The 22,920-nt window shown below is 41.2% G+C and overlaps 1 protein-coding gene across 2 annotated transcripts in view; it reads left to right on the top strand.

The window, feature by feature from the left end:
• The window catches only part of SLC38A1 (solute carrier family 38 member 1), a 78,600-nt gene that overhangs the window by 43,206 nt on the left and 12,474 nt on the right, over positions 1–22,920 (top strand). For both annotated transcript variants that reach the window (XR_011464221.1, XM_070370667.1), the window contains exons 6-12: positions 14,097–14,170; positions 15,591–15,683; positions 16,014–16,095; positions 17,072–17,154; positions 18,642–18,700; positions 18,825–18,938; positions 20,310–20,389. Coding sequence is in view for 1 of the 2 variants with exons in the window: in XM_070370667.1 (XP_070226768.1) it covers positions 14,097–14,170; positions 15,591–15,683; positions 16,014–16,095; positions 17,072–17,154; positions 18,642–18,700; positions 18,825–18,938; positions 20,310–20,389 (585 nt within the window). In the remaining variant the exon portion in view is untranslated. The remainder of the gene's footprint in view (positions 1–14,096; positions 14,171–15,590; positions 15,684–16,013; positions 16,096–17,071; positions 17,155–18,641; positions 18,701–18,824; positions 18,939–20,309; positions 20,390–22,920) is intronic.

Below are 22,920 nucleotides of genomic sequence, written 5' to 3'. Positions count from 1 at the left end.
CTCTCTCTTTAGGATTATATTAGATATTGTTTGATTTGATCACCAGTGAAATACATTCCTTGCCTTAGACAAAACAAATGACCTAATCAACAGTGACCAGTACTTTGTTTTGTCTAAGGCAAGGAGTGTATATCACTGGTGATCAAATCAAACAATATCTAATATAATCCTAAAGAGAAAGAAGTTTTTAAAAGAGATACACAGATAGAAATAGAGTTTATCAGTTTAGTTGATGCTTTTGAGAAGCTAAGAAACTTAGGAGGAGGTCTGAGTTTAAATGAGGAAGTTGTATCCACAAGAAAGAAAGCCTGTGTCGCCACTTCGTGTTTTTTTTGCCTATAGTTGTAACCAGTCCATTCTGAAGGAGGTCAGCCCAGGATTTCTTTGGAAGGAATGATGCTGAAGCTGAAACTCCAGTACTTTGACCACGTCATGTGAAGAGTTGACTCATTGGAAAAAACTCTGATGCTGGGAGGGATTAGGGGCAGGAGGAGAAGGGGACGACAAAGGATGAGATGGCTGGATGGCATCACTGACTTGATGGACGTGAGTCTGAGTGAACTCCAGGAGTTGGTGATGGACAGGGAGGCCTGGCGTGCTGTGGTTCATGGGGTCGCAAAGAGTCGGACACGACTGAGCGACTGAACTGAACTGAATCAACAGTGAGGCTAGTTTAAGAGAATCTTTGCACCACAGAATTTAGATTTGCCTACAAGAGAAGTAATGGAATTGTACAAATAATTGATCCTCACCTGTTCCCTGTCCAGCCTTTAAAAACCATCCCTTTAATTCTCTTGTTCACTTTGTAAATATTACAAATAATCACATGCTACTAGATCCTAGTGTGCTGGTCTTCTGACCCTCAGAATGTTGAAATTTAATCAGGGTGTAGTGACTAAGAAGTCCATTTTGGGACTGAATAACTAGATGTTTCTGCTCTTTTCCATAAGTATTTCATGAGTTCCTTAAATTAAATGGGAATTATATTAATAAGCTTTGGGCTTAAACAGATACATACCTCCCAAAAAAGGGTTTGGAATAATGATGCTGGCATTTGAAAGATTCTTTATATTTTTTGTTTTAATACTACTATTGTAAAAGTAAGATAATCATTAAGGCCATTTTGAAAATGTATAAAATATTAAAAAATCACTCAAAGTCTGTTAAAACAAGCTCAATTACTAATACTTGGATATATTTTAATCTAAGTTTTTTGTCTTCTGTTAGGCTCTTGCTTTTCACACTGGTATTCTTCTGTGGACATTTGACTTTGGCAGACAGTAAAGTACGGTGGATAAAGACTCTGGAGTTCAACTGCCAGAGTTTGAGGGCTACGATGCTGGCTTTGTGACCTTGGATAAAATATTCAACCTCTCTGAACTTTAGTTTCCTTATCTGTAAAATAGGTAGTAATAGTACTATTCATAAGTAAAATACTGTTAAAAGTGTTTAGTGTGGGCCTGACAGAGTGAATATTTAAATTTATTGTTCTGTTCAGTTCAGTTGCTCAGTCGTATCCGACTCTGTGACCCCATGGACTGTAGCACACCAGGCCTCCCTGTCCATCACCAACTGCCAGAGCTTGCTCAAACTCATGTCCATTGAATTGGTGATGCCATCCAACCATCTCATCCTCTGTCATCCCCTTCTCCTCCTGCCTTTAATCTTTCCCAGCATCAGGGTCTTATTGTTAATATAAATTTATTGTTAGCAGTGATCAACAAAGTGCTTAATTATACCGAATTCTCATTGAAGTAAATGAAAGCTCTAGGAGGTGCATTTGTTATGTAAAAAATAATTTTGAATTTTTCAAAATATTTAAAATTTCCTCATGAATTAGAATAGCTTGTCCCTCTCTCCTAATTTTCAGGCGTGTGTTCTTCCATTTAAGCTCTCATCAAAAAATACTTCTTCTGTGTGCCCTTTCCTCTCCACTTAAGCCTCTCCCACTGGCATCACTACCCAGACCAGAAACTATACTGCACCACCCACTTTGCACGTACCCGCTAGACACCCTGCTCCAGACCACAGCCTCCTCTACTTCCCTCCAAGGGCTTCCCTTTGGATACTCCCAACTGTGCCTTGTATGTCTTTTAAAACCTCTGTGCTTCCTTCCCTGTCCAGCTTAGATGTCACAGCCCTTCACTTAAACTCCTCACTTCCCCACACCTGAAATTCCCTTCCTCCACTGGTGCTGTATCACAGTATCCTGGAAAAGCCCTGAACCTGAGCTCCCTGACCACACAGATGAATGACATTTCAAATTCACCTCATTGGGCTCTCCAGCCCTTCCTTCATCCCCAGCAGGCACTCTGCTCTCTTCAGCAGTATTTTAAAATATGGATGTGAGAGTTGGACTATAAAGAAAGCTGAGCACAGAAGAATTGATGCTTTTGAACTGTGGTGTTAGAGAAGACTCTTGAGAGTCCCTTGGACTGCAAGGAGATCCAACCAGTCCATCCTAAAGGAGATCAGTCCTGGGTGTTCATTGGAGGGACTGATGTTGAAGCTGAAAGTCCAATACTTTGGCCACCTGATCTGGAGAGCTGACTCATTTGAAAAGACCCTGATTGTTGGGAAAGATTGAGGCAGGAGGAGAAGGGGACGACAGAGAATGAGATGGTTGGATGGCATCACCGACACAATGGACATGAGTTTGGGTGGACTCCGGGAGTTGGTGGTGGACAGGGAGGCCTGGCATGGTGCTGTTCATGGGGTCGCAAAGAGTCGGACAGGACTGAGTGACTGAACTGAATTCACGTCATAGAGAGATTTCTTATATGAAGAGTTGAGGGTGGAGTGAAAGAGTGGGGAGAGTCAGTGGAGATGAGAGGTGAATGAGAAAATGGGGAAGGTGGAGACAGCCTGGAAATGTGGAAGAAAGGTGGGAGGTAGAAGAGAGCTTGGCAGAGGCCAGCATCACAGGGAAGGACTGGAGAAAGATGATTGGCCAGGAGACAGAGCTTTTCCTACACTTTGTTCAATTCCCTTGTCCTCGGGTTTTACATTTTCTTGCACATATTCTGCCTCAATCAGCATCTCTGTCTATGAGTCCACATAGTGAGGGGCTGCAGTTTGGGGGGACACGATGTTAGATAAAAGCAGGATGAGTAATAAAGACCACTTTCTCTCCAGCGAAGGAGTTTTCATGTGGACTATTCTAATGATGAGGATGGCAAAAGTTTTATATTTTTTAAGGAAATAATTCATTTATTCATCAAATATTTATTGGTATATTTTATGTGCCAGACACTCTCCCAGGCACTGGGGATATCAAAGGATATAGAAACAGAGATATCTGCATGATAAAATAACGTTAGCATGTCAGAGTATTTTTCAATTCAAGAAAGCTTTTGTGAGCACCAAGCCACAGAGCACTGGTGCTCTCGCTGCACCTCAGGTGCCAGCACTCTTGCACAGAGCCCCACGGCTCAGAGACACATGCAGGCAGAGCAGAGAGGCGTCCGCAGCCGCCTGAGGCCTTAACATAGGGATGCTAGTAAGATCATTCTTTCCTGAGTGACTTGGTCTGAGAGAAAAACACCAGCTTGTCATTCGGTTCTTAGGCAGGGGCTCTCCAGATCTCACAGGAAGCTGGTGTTCTTTTCTGGTGAGGAAAGAAGAGGAGCTACAGTAATGATTCAACTAGTAATTGCTTACTTTCACGGCCTCCCTTGTGGTAAGAAAGAGCTGTTCATTCCTCCCTTCTAGCTCTTCTTCCTTGACCTTGATGTTCTCCCAGCCTCTGCCTTCTCAGATGAACAGCCCCTACTAGTGTAGAATGTGGTTAGTGAATTCTTCCTCTTGGACACCCTTCCAGGAAGGTGCCCTGGCCCTGTGTTCCCAGAGGAGCACTTCGGGCCAATGCAGACACGACTCTGCGTGGCTCTGGGCCTTGGGCCGCCGGAGCTCTGCCGAGATGCCTGTGTCCACCCTTGGTTACCCCTATGTTCCCTTTTCTTCTCAAAGCAGAACTGAAAAGAGACAGGAGATTACCAGAAACCTAGCTTTTTCCTAAGAATCTGCAGAAAGGGCAATGCCCTAAGGTTGGGAGTGCAGGCGGAGGACAGGTCAGCTGAAAATAGGCCCCAGATCCACTTTCCTAGGACCAGCTCAGCTCCTTGTTTGGGCTGAAGTGACTACAAAAAGGAAGATAGTAACTGTGCTCTTAAGGTTTGGGTTGGAGGACTGGGCCTAGGAATTGACAGGCTGATAACAGGGTTTCAGCCTGTCTCAGCCAGGTGTCAGGGTCTCTCAAACAATCTCAGGCCTAGCCCTTGTCTCCAGTCACAGCACCCTGACAGCCAAGACCTTTACTTGGAAAATCCAGCTTCGCACCCCCATCCCCGATCCCCACACCCACACCCACCCCCCACAGTTAGGTGTGGACACCACTGCTCCTTGCTGAGCTGGCTTGTGGATTTGTACTTCAGAGGTACAAAAGTAGTTGATATAATAGGTCACCAGCCTGAAATGCCATCACTTGGTAAGAAATAAAACAGGCATCTCTGGACATTATTTTTTTAAAAGGTTTTATACTCTCATCCAGGTTTAGATAGAAGAGGGGGGATTATATAGTATGGTCAACCTCGGGGCCCCTTTGGAGGAAAGGACATGGCAGTTGGGGAGGGGTGTGAAGTTAAAAATAATTTAAAATATATGTATCCTAGTGAAGTAAGTCATGCCCTAATACCCTTAGGAAGTCAACCAAAGGAAACAGACAGGACTCACTTTCACACTGAGAGTCGGTCAGGGTCCCACAGGAATGGCATTGGTTCAGCTGTAAATGCTTCCCTTCAGCCCAGTCTCACCTGGACAGTGGTGGGGTCTGTGTCCCAGGTAATCACCCTGAACACCTGCAGACAGTGTGGAAGGTGATGTGGTGGCGCTGGTCCAGAGGTTGTGAGACATAAACACTGAGACGGACATGCCAGGGGACCAGAGCTCGTAGCTTTACATCCTGGCTACTCTAGGTGCAGTTCATGGACCAGCGGCATCAGCTTACCTGGGAGCTTGGGAAACATACAGAATCTGACGTCCCATCCCAGACCTGCTGACTGAGAATCTTCATTTTAACAAGAACCTAAGGAAATTCAGCGGAGAAGGCAATGGCACCCCACTCCAGTACTCTTGCCTGGAAAATCCCATGGATGGAGGAGCCTGGTAGGCTGCAGTCCATGGGGTGGCAAAGAGTTGGACACAACTGAGCGACTTCACTTTCACTTTTCGCTTTCCTGCATTGGAGAAGGAAATGGCAACCCACTCCAATATTCTTGCCTTGAGAATCCCAGGGACGGGGGAGTCTGGTGGGCTGCCGTCTATGGGGTCGCACAGAGTCGGACATGACTGAAGCGACTTAGCAGCAGCAGCAGCAGCAGCAAGGAGATTCAGATAGACTCAAAGCTTGAGAATAATTGCTTTAAACTCAGGCAAGGGAGAGGACAGGGAGAGTCATGCTGGGAGGGTCAGTAAGGGTTCTGTCTTTTTTGAGAGAAGTGGGGCCTGGATGAGTTGAAAGCCCTCACCTGTGTGGCAGCCTTGAACACCCCCATCTGAGCTATTTCTAGATCCACAGTGGTGATGGCTGCTTCATCTTCACCTCTTTCAAGGGCTCTGATGCTCGGTTGGAGGATGTCATATGATTTCTTGTTATATAGCTGGGCTGTTAAAAAGATAGTTTCATCTGCCTTAAAGTGTTGTTAGGTTGGGTTTTATTCTTTTTTCTTTTTTTTGAAGGTATAACTTATAAAATTCCTAATTCAAGTTAAAGGATGTAGGATTGGATGAATTTACTCAAATACAGTTGTGAAATCACCACTACAGCCATGGTATAGAACATTTCAATCATCTTAAGTGTTGGTTCCATTTATTGTCACAGCTTTCTATTTCATTAGCATAACATACTTTTAAAAATGAAAAATTTTAAAACATTAGCCATATAATCTTTGTATATATTATAGAAGAATAAAGAATCACAGTCCTATAAATGTTTCAAACAATGACAGATAAATGTTTTTAAAATAGACATTTAGGTGTTCATTGTTTAATGTATGAGACAAAATTTTCTTGCAGCAAATAGAGGAAAAACGTCTCTGAATATATTGCCAGAGGACTGAAAATGGACAAATGTCATCCCAGGTTTCAAAAGTGGTAAAAAGTAGAGCCCAAACATCATTCCAGTACTCTTGCCTGGAAAATCCCATGGACGGAGGAGCCTGGTGGGCTGCAGTCCATAGGGTCGCTGAGGGTTGGACACGACTGAGCGACTTCACTTTCACTTTTCACTTTCCTGCATTGGAGAAGGAGGTGGCGGCCCACTCCAGTTTTCTTGCCTGGAGAATCCCAGGGACGGGGGAGCCTGGTGGGCTGCCGTCTGTGGGATCACACAGAGTAGGACACGACTGAAGCGACTTAGCAGCAGCAGCAAACATCATTCCAGAGCAGATTACTAAATAGCTTATTTATGTGCAATTACTGCAGAAAATATTGCTCCTTGGGCCAAATAAGTATGTCCTAAATAGTCATGCTTAACTAACTTATCTTTTGAAGAATGAACTGGTAACACAGGGAATACTTCTCAGTACTCTGTAATGACTTACAAGGAAAAGAATCTTAAAGAGTGGATATATGTATATGTATAACTGATTCACTTTGCTGTACAGTGGAAATTAACACAGCATTGTAAATCAACTATACGCCAATAAAAATTTTCAGAAGAGTGAACTGGCAGGTCACAGGACTGGCTTAAACAGAGTGTACTTTGATTTTTGTAAGATATTTGGCAGAATCTCATGTGACTTAAAAATGAGATTCTAACCTTTGTAAAGTCACTTTTTCTTAGGTAAGAGTCTGCTATGTCCTGTGTTTGATATTATAAGTATAGGAAATAGGACAGGCCATGAGTGCATGCTTAGTCACTCACTCGTGTCTGACTCTTAGTGACCCCATGGATTGTGGTCTGTCGTGCTTCTCTGTCCATGGAATTATCCAGGCAAGAATACTGGAGTGGATAGCCATTCCCTTCGCCAGAGGATCTTCCCAACCCAGGGATTGAACCCATGTCTCCAGCATTGCAGGTGAATTCTTTACCATCTGAGCCACCAGGGAAGCCCTAGGACAGGCCATGGCTGTGAATTAAACCATCAAGGCCTGTCCTGCAGTCCAGGAGTGGAGACATATAGTAAAGCAATAAAACAGATTCCTCTGGCTGCTGGGTCCAAGAAAATCAAGAAAAAAGAGACATAGAGATTATCCCAGCTGCCCAGAAATTAAAGAAGATAGTGGCTTGGATTTGAGTAGTGGATGTGGAGATAGGAAAAAAAAAAAAAAAGTGTATGGATTGGGGTTATATTTTGGAGGCATAAATGATCAGACACTTGCCAATAAATTAGACATGAGGGACGAGAGAGTTAACGAGAAGTCAGAGGTGATGTCTACTTGGAGCAGTTGTCTGGACAAGGGGCCACTTTCCAGACGGTCTTGTTCCATTCAGCGTTAGACCCACACTCAGGATGAAGCTTGAGTCTTCTTGGGTGAAGACTTGGATGAAGGTAGACTCAAGATAGGAAGCTGGATGAGGTAATTGATACATAAGTAAAAAGGATCAGCAATTAAAAAAATATTGGGAGACTGGAAAGATAAAAGGTAATGAAAATAAGTGCAGACCCTTATACTTGACTTTTCAAAAAGTGCACAGGATGGAACCAGGAAGATTGGCCTAACAGCAGTTCCTACCAGAAACTCAATAAGAATGAAAAGTGTGACCCGCTCCATGAAAATGAAAACCAAAATAGGTCGCCTTAAAAGAAGCAGGGTGTACAACACAAATTAATCATCTTATTGTGCTTTGCACTTTTTGAACCAAAACTAATGTGAGACCATCATGCACACAGCCATTAAAAGGGATGGATGAACAGCTGAAAGTACTAGAGATGTTCAAGTCAACGAGCACCGTCTTAAAATGAGCATTGTAAAATGAGCACCATCAGATGGACTTTGAGGTGGAAGAGGGGATAGATTTCAAGTAGATTCAAGTCGGTCCGGAGGGTAAAATAAGGACCCAGGATGAAAATAGCAGCACTGCTTTCAGCTCAGCCTCAGTTCCACTGCACAGCACTTTCCAGAATCAGGATGGGTTGTACTTGTGTCTCCTGACAGGAGACCTGGCAGACCTACAAGCCTTTGTGTTGGCACAGAGCAGAGAGGTTTCCCATCCTGCCTGAAAAGCTGGGCAGGGTGGTCTCTCAAGGTCTCTCCCGAGTCCAGGAGTCTAGAATTCTGTTTCCTAACCAGAGTTCCAGGAAAATATCTATTTCTGCTTTATTGACTATGCCAAAGCCTTTGACTGTGTGGATCACAATAAACTGTGCAAAATTCTGAAAGAGATGGGAATACCAGACCACCTGACCTGCCTTTTGAGAAATCTGTACGCAGGTCAGGAAGCAACAGTTAGAACTGAACATGGAACAACAGACTGGTTCCAAATAGGAAAAGGAGTACGTCAAGGCTGTATATTGTCACCCTGCTTATTTAACTGCTATGCAGAGTACATCATGAGAAACGCTGGGCTGGAAGAAGCACAAGCTGGAATCAAGATTGCTGGAAGAAATATCAATAACCTCAGATATGCAGATGACACCACCCTTATGGCAGAAAGTGAAGAGGAACTCAAAAGCCTCTTAATGAAAGAGAGAGTGAAAATGTTGGCTTAAAGCTCAACATTCAGAAAACGAAGATTATAGCATCTGGTCCCATCACTTCATGGGAAATAGATGGGGAAACAGTGGAAATAGTCTCAGACTTTATTTTTCTGGGCTCCAAAATCACTGCAGATGGTGATTGCAGCCATGAAATTAAAAGATGCTTACTCCTTGAAAGAAAAGTTATGACCAACCTAGATAGCATATTGAAAAGCAGAGACATTACTTTGCCAACAAAGGTCTGTCTAGTCAAGGCTATGGTTTTTCCAGTGGTCATGTATGGATGTGAGAGTTGGACTGTAAAGAAAGCTGAGCGCCAAAGAATTGATGCTTTTGAACTGTGGTGTTGGAGAAGACTCTTGAGAGTCCCTTGGACTGCAAGGAGATCCAACCAGTCCATTCTGAAGGGGATCAGCCCTGGGATTTCTTTGGAAGGACTGATGTTAAAGCTGAAACTCCAGTACTTTGGCCACCTCATTGGAAGAGTTGACTCATTGGAAAAGACTCTGATGCTGGGAGGGATTGGGGGCAGGAGGAGAAGGGGACGACAGAGGATGAGATGGTCGGATGGCATCACTGACTCGATGGACGTGAGTCTGAGTGAACTCCGGGAGTTGGTGATGGACAGGGAGACCTGGCATGCCACGGTTCATGGGGTCGCAAAGAGTCGGACACGACTGAGCGACTTATCTGATCTGAACCAGCCTCTTGGTTCTCAGGGGACACAAAATCTAGTGGAATGTCCCTGCACCGTGTTTACAAAGTATGGCTGATGCGTGAGGGTTCTCAGAATTCCTGACCACATTCTTCACAAGACTGACCTTGCTCCACTGCTTCCCCAGGGCCTGTGTCCAGTCATGTTCTAGATCCTCTCCTCTTCAAGGCTGAACATCAGTTTGGACTATTCATACCTTGACAGCTGCCTGGTGCTGAGGTTTGCTTCCCATTGAACAGGCCTTTTTCAGTGATTGGCTTTTGCCCCAGCCATATGAAAACTTTTGGTCAGTGGTTAGCAATGTGAAAGGTTTCCCAGGAAGAGCAATGGTAAAGAATCCACCTGCCAGTGCAGGAGATGCAAAAAAACGCAGGTTCAATCCCTGGGTCGGAAAGATTTCCTGGAGTAGGAAATGGCAACCCACTCCAGTATTCTTGCCTGGAAAATTCCATGGGCAGAGGAGCCTTGTGGACTGTAGTCCACAGGGTCTCAAATAGTTGAACACTATTTGAGCGACTGAGCATGCACACACACAGCAGCACGAAAGCTTATATGACAGCCAGATGAAACTGAAGACGTGAGTCATTTCTGTTGCTCTTAGTTCAGGAATACCAGCTTATGTTTCTCCTCCAGGAAACCTAACTATATGTCCAGATGTTTACTTGGACAAATAAGGGCACAGTTATGCTCAAAATAAATGTTCAAATAAGTCATTTTTGTATCTCAAGTCATTCTTCCTGGTCTGTCTTTTAGACGTCAACTCCCACTGGAGCCTCTTAAACTATTCTGGGATCTGTGATAACTAATTAGATACCTTATCACTTCTTCTAAGAATCTAAATAGGGAGGTGAATTTTTCTAAATCTTAGTCCCGTTAGTGCTAGATTCTGTTACAGGCTAAAGCAGTCTTAGAGTTTTAATATACACAGAAGGTACCTCTTAGTGACAACTTAGAAACAGCTTTTTGCTTTATATTAGCTTTCAGTCTTGGAAGGGAAGATGTATGCATTGGAAGGGATGGAGAAAAGGGTCTTCAGGGATTGGCTGTCAGACTTACTATGGGGTCATTTGGTTGGGGGTGTGGCCTGATGGCTCTCAGACATGGGAGCAAGGGGCTTGTCATCACTGTAGGATGACCTCAGTTTGCCATTGTTAAGTGTGGGGAAGAAGATAGCTGAGTTTCCTGCTAAAATCTTCTGTGATCAACCCTTTCCTCCCACTTGGAAAAGAAAAGGAAATGATATGCATGCGTGCATGCTGAGTCACTTCAGTGGTATCTACTCTTTACGACTCTGTGGACTGTAGCCCTCTAGGCTCCTCTGTCCATGGGATTTCCCAGGCAAGAATACTACAGTGGGTTGCCATTTCCTTCTCCAGGGGATCTTCCCGACTCAGGGATCGAACCCAAGACTCTTGAATGTCCTACACTGGCAGATGGGTTCTTTACCACTGGTGCCACCAGGGGAAGCCCTGATACAAGTGCATCATCTCCAAAGAAAGTCCACCCAAAAGAAAGGCAAAGAGGCTTCTGGTACGAGAATACCACGTGGTCCTAGCTGGGGGAAAGATGTTTCCTTAGAATCTTTCTTTTGCTACTGAAGACCCAGTTCTTCCGGGCTGAGGGCCTTTGGTTAACCATTAGGTTCAGTTCAGTTCAGTCGCTCAGTCGTGTCCGACTCTTTGCGACCCCATGAATCGCAGCACACCAGGCCTCCCTGTCCATCACCAACCCCAGGAGTTCACTCAGACTCACATCCATCGAGTCAGTGATGCCATCCAACCATCTCATCCTCTGTCGTCCGCTTCTCCTCCTGCCCCTAATCCCTCCCAGAATCAGAGTCTTTTCCAATGAGTCACCTCTTCGCATGAGGTGGCCAAAGTACTGGAGTTTCAGCTTTAGCATCAGTCCTTCCAAAGAAATCCCAGGGCTGATCCCCTTCAGAATGGACTGGTTGGATCTCCTTGCAGTCCAAGGGACTCTCAAGAGTCTTCTCCAACACCACAGTTCAAAAGCATCAATTTTTTGGCACTCAGCCTTCTTCACAGTCCAACTCTCACATCCATACATGACCACAGGAAAAACCATAGCCTTGACTAGATGGACCTTTGTTGACAAAGTAATGTCTCTGCTTTTCAATATGCTATCTAGGTTGGTCATAACTTTCCTTCCAAGGAGGAAGCGTCTTTTAATTTCATGGCTGCAATCACCCTCTGCAGTGATTTTGGAGCCCAAAAAAATAAAGTCTGACACTGTTTCCACTGTTTCCCCATCTATTTCCCATGAAGCGATGGGACCAGATGGCATGATCTTTGTTTTCCGAATGTTGAGCTTTAAGCCAACTTTTTCACTCTCCACTTTTACTTTCATCAAGAGGCTTTTTAGTTCCTCTTCACTTTCTGCCATAAGGGTGGTGTCATCTGCATGTCTGAGGTTATTGATATTTCTCCCTGCAATCTTGATTCCAGCTTGTGCTTCTTCCAGTCCAACATTTCTCATGATGTACTCTGCATAGAAGTTAAATAAGCAAGGTGACAATATACAGCCTTGACGTACTCCTTTTCCTATTTGGAACCAGTCTGTTGTTCCATGTCCAGTTCTAACTGTTGCTTCCTGACCTGCATACAGATTTCTCAAAAGGCAGGTCAGGTGGTCTGGTATTCCCCTCTCTTTCAGAATTTTGCACAGTTTATTGTGATCCACACAGTCAAAGGCTTTGGCATAGACAATAAAGCAGAAATAGATTTTTTTCTGGAACTCTCTTGCTTTTTCCATGATCCAGTGGATGTTGGCAATTAGGTAGACATTAGTAATTATCCCTCCTACAAGGTATGTATTTTGAAAGGTCATACTCTTTACTCAATAGCTCGGGGCCAGTGGTAATATGCACTCTTCTCCCCAGCTCAGTCCCAAGAGAGTCAATTGAGCAGAGAACAAAGTTGCTCCAGAAGAGCACATGGCTAATCCTCAAGTTCCGCCCACTCAGCCCCCAGTTGGGAAGCCCAAGCTGTCCGTGCCACACAGAAATAAATCCCCTGTGGCCTGGCACAGGCACATGTGGAAATTGCCGTTTAGGCTTCAGTGTCACCGTGAGTGAACTCTGAGTGAAACTCAAAGCCTGCTTCCTCAACATAAATATTATCTTACAAGATGAAAGAGAAATCATTGCACAGTTGTGTCCTGTGTCTTACTCTGTGGCATATCAAGTCATGTTCCACTGCTTATCTCAGAACTGCTCCATTGCTTAATAAAAGCTTGCTCTCAGCTTTTCATGTCCCTCAACCAGAATAAGTAATAAGGGACTTACCCTCTTATTCACCCTCTTCCTCCGAGATCTGAGTCAATACATATCCAGATGCCCTTCCTTACAGTCATACATACATTCCCCTTTATTAGCTGGTCAGTTGTAACTTCACCCAAAGGGTTAGGTTTTCTGATCTTTCTCCCAGTATTTGTTTTACCTCTTCTGAGCCCTGTCACTCTCTTATGTTTCCTGGCCAGTCTCTGGCCATTCATCTTCTCTGCCCTTGACTGTCTTTGCTCCCCCATTTATCTCCCCGTGGTTGAAACATAGGCGAAACAAAATGCTGCAAGACAGGGGAAAGCTAAGAAGCTGTCTTTCTGCCTGGGGCAAGGGAAGGCCCCTGAGGAGATGGCAGTTGAGCAGGGGTTCAGCAGGCGCGTGGGATGTGGGGAGGTCTGGGAGGAGCCCCTTGCAGAGAGAACTGCACAAGGTGCCAAGCACTGCCCAACAGTCCTTGCCAGAAAAATAATTGCCTTAACTACTCAGACATGGAATCAATTGCACAAATGCCTTGTTTCCGGGACATTTTTCCCAACATCAGGAAGTGAATGGTTTCATCTAGGAGACTGGAATTTTGTTCTTATTAATAAATAAGCTTTATTTTCAATTCTTATGTCTGTTTTAACCAAATGATTCCGAACTGTGTCATCTCCCCCATCGTTTTTAACTGTGCTTTTTCTTGAGGAAGGTTCGGCAATGGGCCAGATGTACTAAAACAAAAACATGAGTTCATCATTCAACAAAGTCTTTTCATTACAGATGATTGTCAGAATTTTCCCATCCATTAAAGGAGGTTCTTTTAAGAGACACTGGGAGCAAAAAAAAAAAAAAAAGTGAATTATCTCAGTGGTTTAATTTATTTATTCAAAAATAGCCATAGAATAAATAGATGGAAAGAACCCTAGACACCATTTGCCTTTATATTATAGGCAAGGAGTCTAGGAATGAGAGACCTCAAGAAAGGTGCCCAAAGTCATGTGACTGACCTAAAGGTCGCTTCATGCCTTCCTGTCCCAGCCCCCACCGCTCCCTTCTCACACCTCCTCACTCAGATGTCACAGAACGTGTACCATAGACCACAAAAGCTTTCTTTCACAGTGTTGTTTTAAAAGTCGCCTCAATTGAAATGATTCCAGAGTGCCATTTATATTTAAGCTTAGAATTACGTAAAAGATTTGAATTCTTGGAGTTACAGTCCAATGAGCAATTCTTTACTCGGTAGAACATTTTTATTGAAGATGTTAAGGAGGGTGTGACTAGTAGGTTCCAGTATTTGGATTCTATCACTGAGTAGTGTTAACCTATTAATCAGCCTTGGCCTTTCTACATTTTAAGGTCAGAGTCTTTATAGTTATCACAAGACTTATTTTCTTTGCTTTAGGGTACTTTTGACTTCAGTAACACTGCTGTCTATATATTCAATCAACCTGCTGTTGATCTGTTCAAAGGAAACAGGTAAGCTGTTTGTAAAGCCAAAGTGATAAATTCTCACAGTGACATTTTGAACAAATGATACTCTCCCTGTTCAACAACTTGTTTATTAAAGAAAAGCAGTACTTTGACCTGTTGTCGCTGGAAGACCTATAGTGGTATTTACTTAGTAGATACAGGAACATATAAATGAGCTTGTTATGAATAGTAAGCAAATAACATTGCAATTTAAAGAGAACCCTCAAATATACTTGCTTTTCTAGTTTAAGATGACTTCATTTTAAAGACCTTGGTTTTTCCTCAAGTGTTTATAAATTCAGACCAAGGATCCCATGCTTTTATATTATAGGCTCCGAGGTTTTAAAAGTAAACAGAGCTTTCATTCTCTTTTGTGCATATTCCAAGGAGAAAATGTGACTCCCAAGCGATGTGGGCGTCAGTGCGCTGTGAAAAGACCTTAAGTTCTCTGGGCAGTGTAATACCTGACGTGTTTATTTTCTATTCCTGGGACACTGGATTATGTTTGTAATACTTTGACTTTTACGTTAGCTAAAACCACATTGGCCAACCATTACTGTATATAGATGACTCCATTTAACTGGAACATTTTGTAATAAACTGTGGATCTAACCATTGTCTAGTTTAAACATCAGTCTTATGAAAGAATAAACAGAAGTTTAATTATAGTCTAGCCCAATTTCTTTCTGTGAACCTTTTGAAAAATGTGAGCTGAACTGTTACAAAAGAAGCATAAACCCATTTTTTTAATGAATGGTTTAAACCATTTTAGTATTTGTTGAGATGAGCCAGTTGAAGACTTTAGAATTTTGCTATAGCCAAATTATTCTCTCGAAAGAATTATCTGCTGCTTTTTTTTGTGAGTGTCAAATCTCTGAAATAAAGATCAAAATTCTAATGTCGTGGTTATTACATGTTTTTATGTTATTATATTTAGAACCCACAAGGCATTGTTGGAATATTATTATTCCTTGTTAGCCTCATCAGTTCAGGTAATTCATTCAAAAGAAACCTTTCTTCCCAGCCATCAGGGTTTTTATTTTTAAAACAAATTTTTATTTTAATGATATACACCAGACCTGAGAATAAAATTAGAGTGGGACTTTCCCCCCAAGTAAAGTAGGGAAATTTTTGAGATAATTAAAATAAAAATAAGGCTTATGACCTAATCATTTACTTGTAATGTTTTGTAGCCAACCTGAAAAAAAAAATGGTGCTCATGTCTGACATTTTTAAAAGTCAACAAGTTGTTTTTGTTTTGTAATGAGAATGCCTTAATCCTTACAAAGCCAAGAAGACTATGTATATGATTTTTGATAAAGACACAGTAACTTGGGGAATATTCAAGAGAATGGTGAAATCTTGGCTATTTTTAATGTAGGGAACTCATCACTTTTTCTTTTCTCAACTATGGTTTTTTAAACAGGCTGCATGGTTTATGAAAAGCTGGGAGAACAGGTCTTTGGTACCACAGGGAAACTTGTCATCTTTGGAGCCACCTCCCTACAGAACACTGGAGGTAAAAAGATTGTTTTTTCTATACATTAAAGTTGTGAATGTTATTACTATTTTTTCTAATCTTAGTGGTTGGGTGGCCACATGAATTTTAACACAATTCAATTTTAACACAATTTAGCAATTCTCATTGCTAAAATTGTGCAATGAAAGTGAAGCAGAGACAGTAGTCACTTACAACCAGTTACACTTACAACCAGGGTACTTGGACAGTGTCTACAGCCATCTTTATGTCCTACTGAAGGTTAGTCTAGAGACAGTCTGGTCACCTTTGTATAGCTTGCAACATGAGCCTCGGTATCTCCTTTCTAAAAATGTTCTCATTTTCTTCTAGCAATGCTGAGCTACCTCTTCATAGTAAAAAATGAGCTACCTTCTGCCATAAAATTTCTAATGGGAAAAGAAGAGGAATTTTCGTAAGTTAGACTGTTGTTTAAAAGATAACTAAAATGTTTTTAATTGAAATGAGGGCTAATAACCTAAGTTTTTGTTTTATGAAGACTGCAGGAACAGAATTTTCCCTAGGCTGTTTTTTCTTGGTTTGTTGTTTCTAGGGGTTTATAAATGAAGGAAGCAAGGAGAACCGTTTGAATCTGAGCATTTAAAAGATAGATTCATCAGCCGTGCTACAGACGCTAAGTCCTGCAACTTCCCAAGAGCTTGAAATCGACATCTAGTTTCTCTGAAATAGAACAGATACGGAGTATTTCTAATGCAGAAATAGAACATGCAAAATTAAGACCCAAAATTCTTCCTTAAAGAAGAGACAGAACATTTTGGGAGCAGAATTGACATGAGCCAACCTCGTTAAAGATGTAGCCAACCTTGGAAAATGTTGCCTCTGCATTTGGCACACTGCTGTGTTTTGACTACCTCTTGTTCAACAGTTCTTGTTAGTCTTAGTTTCTCTGTCTTCTTTCAAGGGAGAATTGTAGAAACCAGAGTGCCTAGTGTTCTAGCATCAGGATTCAAGGTCAAATACAAGCGATTAGGGAGTAAGCAATGCCTACCTGTGGTGACTTATTTTTTGACGATATTCACCAAGCCAAGCAAAAAGGAACTTTCTCTTTAAATAATTGATAAGACAAGTTGTAATTTGACAAAACGTAATGTGTGCATTCAGCTTTGAAGTCATATAAATAATTCAGAGGAATGGCACACATAGCCAGTGGGGGAGAGCAGGGGGAAAGAAGTATCTCTTCCTCGGTCACATGGAGAGACAGATGATAGTAAATGATTAGTGGTTGGCTTAAAGTGTTTGGATAAAATCGAATAATAATTACCATTAAAAAAAAATTTTTTTTAATTTTTAAAAATATTGTGAAATTTTCCTTGTGAGAAAAAAAAGTCGCTTTCTAAGAAAATATGGCTATCTGCTTCAATGCCTTCCAGAGCCTGGTACGTGGATGGCCGCCTGCTGGTGGTGGTAGTTACCTTTGGCATAATTCTCCCTCTGTGTCTCTTGAAGAACTTAGGTAAGATCTTGCTTGTATCACAGTCTCTATAGCACTCAGATGAATCAGAAACCTAATAAAAACAAACAACTTTGCTCCCTACTTTGACTTGCAGGGTAAAGATTGAATAATAAATTGTAAGTATTAATGAGGCATGACTTTAATAGGGGATTAAAAACACTGGCTCATATGTGACTTTGTAAGCAGTTCCTCTTTTAAGCCATGGAAGGGTAAAGGGGGTCCTGGGGCCAGCAGCAGAAAATGCTCTGTCTAAAAGCCCAAAGTCCAAAAAATGGAATTCTCCTCATAGAAGGTCTTACACATTCTGATTGTTTAGATGGACAGAATTTCATAGCTAATACCAAGACAGAAAGTGGCTTATATTTTTACCCAGAGGAGAAGGGGACCACAGAGGACAAGATGGGTGGATGGCATCCCCAACTCAACGGACATGAGCTTGAGCAAGCTCCAGGAGATGGTGAAGGACAGGGAAGCCTGGCAGTCCATGGGGTTGCAAAGAGTCAGTCAGGACTGAGTACTGAACAGGCAAAAATTGATATTATGAATCAGTCTTAAACGATCAGAGTCTAACCAGTCTCAATGATTTGCCTCACTGAAGGGAGAGAGAGAAGTGAAAAGTGGTAGATGATCACTAAGCCATATCCACTTGGCTTTGACATTTTTGCATGTGTGCTTATATTTGGAGACAAGAATCCCTGATGTTATGAAAATTTCATGTGTGAAATAATGCAGCCAGACCTCTATCCAGTCCAATGCCACTGAAATGCATTTCCTTATAATTCTGGGCTCATTCGAGGCAGACATCTCAAGTTCTTACCACACCTCTGTAGCTGTTCTTTTAGACCTATAAGTGGATTTTTTCTTTAAAGCTACTTAATTTTCTGGTTTCTGAGTCTCTGTTTAAGCTTTTCTGTGCATACATAGCTCTTTTTCATGCTAGTGGAGAAGGACTCTTCTCCCCCAGAGGTGAGCACCGTGCAGCCCCCAGAGACCACTTAACTCTGCCTTTCTGGAGCTTATGGTGCTCAGAGATCTCCCAGGCATTCTAAGGGGAACAAGGTCGAGTGCCTTGGGTGCTCAGTTTATCCCTAGAAATCACTTCATCTCTTCTGTGCATATTCAGTATGTACACAATGGGTACATAATCAAGAACTATTGAGTGGATCAAGGAGTAAATGGATTTGGCTATAGGAATTCATTAGAATACGGCAGCAGAGACCTATAGCCAAATTTGGGAGGCTCTTTTCCCCTGGACTCTGAAAATCTGCATTCTCTAGTGGGTCAGGAAGAACTGGAATCAAAGCACATACTACTGTATTGTTTTAATTTAAAGTCACCATTTTTTGCCAAATAAGATAGCCCTATCAAATAGAAAATCTTATATTCATATTAGCATGTATGGATATTATTGGAACCCTAAACTGTGCTTGAAATAATGCATTGAAAGAGGTGATGGATAAAATAATAATTCTTTAAACTCTTTTTAGGTTATCTTGGCTATACTAGTGGATTTTCCTTGAGCTGTATGGTTTTTTTCCTAATTGTGGTAAGTGCTGGTTGAAATGGTTGGCCTGGTTTTGCCATAGTACGATGCTACGTAATAATTATGCATTATTGGGCTTTATTTGACAAAGTTTGATTGTTTCTCCTTTATTTTTTTTTAATGCCAGGTTATCTACAAGAAATTTAAAATTACCTGTTCTGTTCCAGAGCTAAATTCAACAATTCCTAATTCAACAAATCCAGACATGTGTACACCAAAATATGTTACCTTTAATTCAAAGGTAAGTTTCTTGTCCTTTAGATATAAAAATAGGGGTGTTTTTACAAAGGACATTGTGTTTCTTAAACTTGTTTTAATTAAACTGTCTTTGATGCATTGATTCTCAAAGGAACAGGGTACCACAGGTTTCAAATGACACAGTCCATTTAATGACCTTGAAGAAATATACAGATAGTATACTTCATGCTCCCCTTTACCCAGTTTAGTGTAGGACAACCTAAAGTATTCTCTGTGAAAAGCTCTTTCTGCACAATTATCTCAGCTCTGCTATTTCTTATAGTTCTTTAAAAACAAATGAATAACATCCTTAGCCCACTGTTTCTTCTTTTCTTAAAACTAATTTTTTAATAGGAGGATACTTCCTTTACAATGTTGTGTGGATTTCTGCCGTACAACTTGAATCAGTCCTGATATGTGTCTACCCCTTCCGTTTGAGCCCCCCTCCCACCCATCCCCATCCCACAGCTCACTGCTTCTGTCTCGTGCTGACAGAAAGGAACACCTCAAACTTCCCCAGCTTGCACAGTTGAAATATAGACCCCACCATAAATTGGCACTTCAGGAACATTCATACGACATATTGGGGAAGGGTAGACTATGGAGACAGTCAGGCTTGGATTTGAATTCTCAGGCAAATTGTCAACCCCATTTGTAAAATGATGACTCTATTGTGTATCTTACAGGGTTTCTTAGAATGTGCCTGATACCTTGCTTGGGCAAAATTATAGCATGAGAAATGTTACTTTTCCCTTCTTCTCTGCCAGCTTCTTTTGCATAAGAAGTTACTATATTGAATTATCTTTTTCTATTAAACTAATTTAGTTTGATCTGTCACCTGCTGTCTTTAAACCCTGAAAGGTACCCTAAAGTAGTGAAGTAGTTTTCTTTTAAGAAAGTCATTTTCTTTTTAGATCCATATTTAAGTCTGACTGATGCACCCCTTATAAAGCAGAGAGCAGTGAAACGAAGGTGCATGTTCTGGCTGTGTTGCCTTGCCTGTCTTGGAGGGAGCCAGGAGAACAGTGCTGGTCTGTCTCAGGATTGTGGGGACTCAGTGAAATAACAGAGGAAAGTGCTTGTAACCAGCTAGTGCCACATTAATACAGGTGATGCAACGCCTGGGGAACATAAAATACAGCGTAGGTGAGCCTGGCTGTAAAACCCCTCTCTGCCAAGTGCATAATATCTCAAGCTAGATAAGCTGTCTTAGAAAAGCTGCTCCTATTTTAGATACCAAAGCTCCCCTAATAACCAAATAATCCAAGGATTCTGAAGGGCTGTCAGATAAAAAGACAGCTCAGAAATACTGGAGCAATACAGTTTTTATGGTAAAAATGCCTTTCCGTAACGTTTATTTTTTCCTCCCAAATAGACCGTGTACGCTTTACCAACAATTGCGTTTGCTTTTGTCTGCCACCCGTCGGTCCTGCCAATTTACAGTGAACTTAAAGAGTAAGAGATTTAATTTTTTTTTTCAAACTGAATCATTTTACAGCCCCTCGTTAATAGGCAAGTGCTGTATCAAAATAAATGGACTCATATCATGAACTTCCATAGCCCAGCTTCAACATTTACTTTGTCATTCTTGAGCAAGACACAAACCTGCAGTATGTTTTGTCCATAAATGTATGAAAAGCATTTATTATGTGGGCTTTTTCTTATTAATTTGGTTTTTCAAATACTGTGTTACTCAAGAGAGTTCAAGTGTTTGTGTTGCTTTATATCACTTGTGATTAGTTTGCAAATGAATAATGGTAATCTTCAGATTCATCTGTGAACCACTGAATACATTGTATATGATTTGCCTTTTGGTTTAGTTGGAGGCTGGTAAAACAGGCATGAAGAAATGAATGTTAAGACCACAAACTGGACAGAAGAATATTGTTGTTCATTTTCAACTATTACAGTGATTATGGATTTGTTTTTGATTGCTCTTCTAAAGAAAATGGAAGGACTGCTTATGAATTCCCTAATGGGTTCTCTTCTTAGCCTCTCTTATTATCAGACTTTCTACATAAAAATATTTATCATGTCATAGTCTCTTTTTTGAGATAACTGGTTTACAACTTATATAGGTTTCATGTGTACAACCTGATATTTCTACTTCCATACACACTACGTCCTGCTCACAAAAATATAGTTTCCATCCGTCACCATACAGTGGATCTCCTTTACCCATTTCGTCCTCCCTCTTCCCTTTCCCTGCTGGTAACCACGACTCTATTCTCTGTAGCTACATCCTTGTAAATTTACTCCTAGATATTTTATTCTTTTTGTTGCATTTATAAGTGGATTGTTTTCTTAATTTCTCTTTCTGTTCTCTCATTGTTAGCATATAGAAACATGGCAGATTTTTGTGTGATTTTTGTACCTTGCAACTTTACTGTACTTGTTTATTATCTCTAATAGTTTTTTGGTGGAGTCTTCAGGGTTTTCAGTGTATAAAATATGTCACAGAGCAAATAGTGACGGTTTTACTTTCTTCTTTCCAATTTGGATGCTTTTTATTTTTTTTCTTCCCTAATTGCTCTGGCTAGGACTTCTGCTATTAGGCTGAATAAGAGTGGTAAGAGTGGGCATCCTTGTCCTCTTCCTCATTTTAGAGGGATAGCTTCCATTTTTCATCATTTAGAGTGATGTTTGCTGTCGGTTTGTCATTGCTGATATTTTGTTGAGGATTTTTACATCTATATTCATCAGAGATATTAGCCAGCAATTTTCCTTTTTTGTGTTTTCTTTGTCTGGTTTTGGTATCACAAAGATTTTGGCCTCATAACATGTTACGAACCATTCCCTCCTCTTCAGATTTTTGGAAGAGTTTGCAAAGGATAGGTATTAAATCTTTGAATGTTTGGTAGAATTCACCAGTGAAGTCCTCTGGTCCTAGACTTCTGTTCTTCCAGAGGTTTTTGAAGACCGCTTCAGTCTCTGTACTAGTGATGGGTCTATTCATATTTTCCGTTTCTTCATGATTCAGTCTTGAAAGGTTATATGATTCTAAGCGTTTGTCCGTTTCTTCTAGGTTGTCCAGTGTGTTGGCATATAACTTTCATAATACTCCCTTGTAGTCTCTTGTATTTCGATGGTGTCTGTTGGTACTTACTCTCTTCTGTGTCTGATTTTATTTATCAGGGCCTTCTGTCTTTTTTTCTCTGTAAGCCTAGCTAAAGGTTTGTCAATTGTGTTTGTCTTTTCAAAGAATCAGTTCTTAGTTTCATTGATCCTTTCTGTTGTCTTTTTAGTTTCTATTTTATTTATTCCACTCATTTTTATTTCCTTTCTTATACTGACTTTGGACTTTGTTCTTCTTTTTCTAGTTTCTTTAGGTGTCAGGGTAGATTGTTTGACATTTTTCTTGTTTCTTGAAATAGGCATCATGGCATAGTCTTAAGCTCAGAAAAGATATACAATATAGTTATCTATTTCCATTTTGAAAGAAAGATGATGTTACTCAGGATTGAATTCACTCATGATTGTTCCTCTTTCATTTTAAATTGATTCATGACTAAGTTTTGAAGTATTTACATCTACCTATCTTTGCATACATTAGTCCTACTTTATGATCTTATATTTAAGATATTTAAACATAAGATAATTAAAAGATATCTTTGGCATCTTTTAAACTTAATAGTTCTGCTTTTAGTTTGTAGTTGTCTTATGTGGGTACTTCTCAATTTGTCTTGTGTTCCATACTTCCTGTTATGACACAGTCAAATGTCCTGCTTCTTGGTGGCCTACTCTTGAGTACAAGTCTTGGAGATTAATTGTTTGGGCAGCTAAAGAAACTTAGAGGTTCATGCAAACTCCCAAGATAAACTTGACCTAGGAGAGAAAGAGAGAGCGTTTCATTATCCCAGCTGTGAGTTTCTAGGCACTCATTGCTGTGAAGACATACAGGCTTCCCTGAGGCTGTGTGAGTGCATGCGTGCTTAGTCGCTTCAGTCAAGTCTGACTCCTTGCATCCCCGTGGACTTCAGTCTGCA

Source organism: Bos mutus, chromosome 5 (assembly GCF_027580195.1).
Source record: "Bos mutus isolate GX-2022 chromosome 5, NWIPB_WYAK_1.1, whole genome shotgun sequence".
Classification (NCBI taxonomy): domain Eukaryota; kingdom Metazoa; phylum Chordata; class Mammalia; order Artiodactyla; family Bovidae; genus Bos; species Bos mutus.
This window is presented reverse-complemented; position numbering and strand designations above follow the sequence as displayed.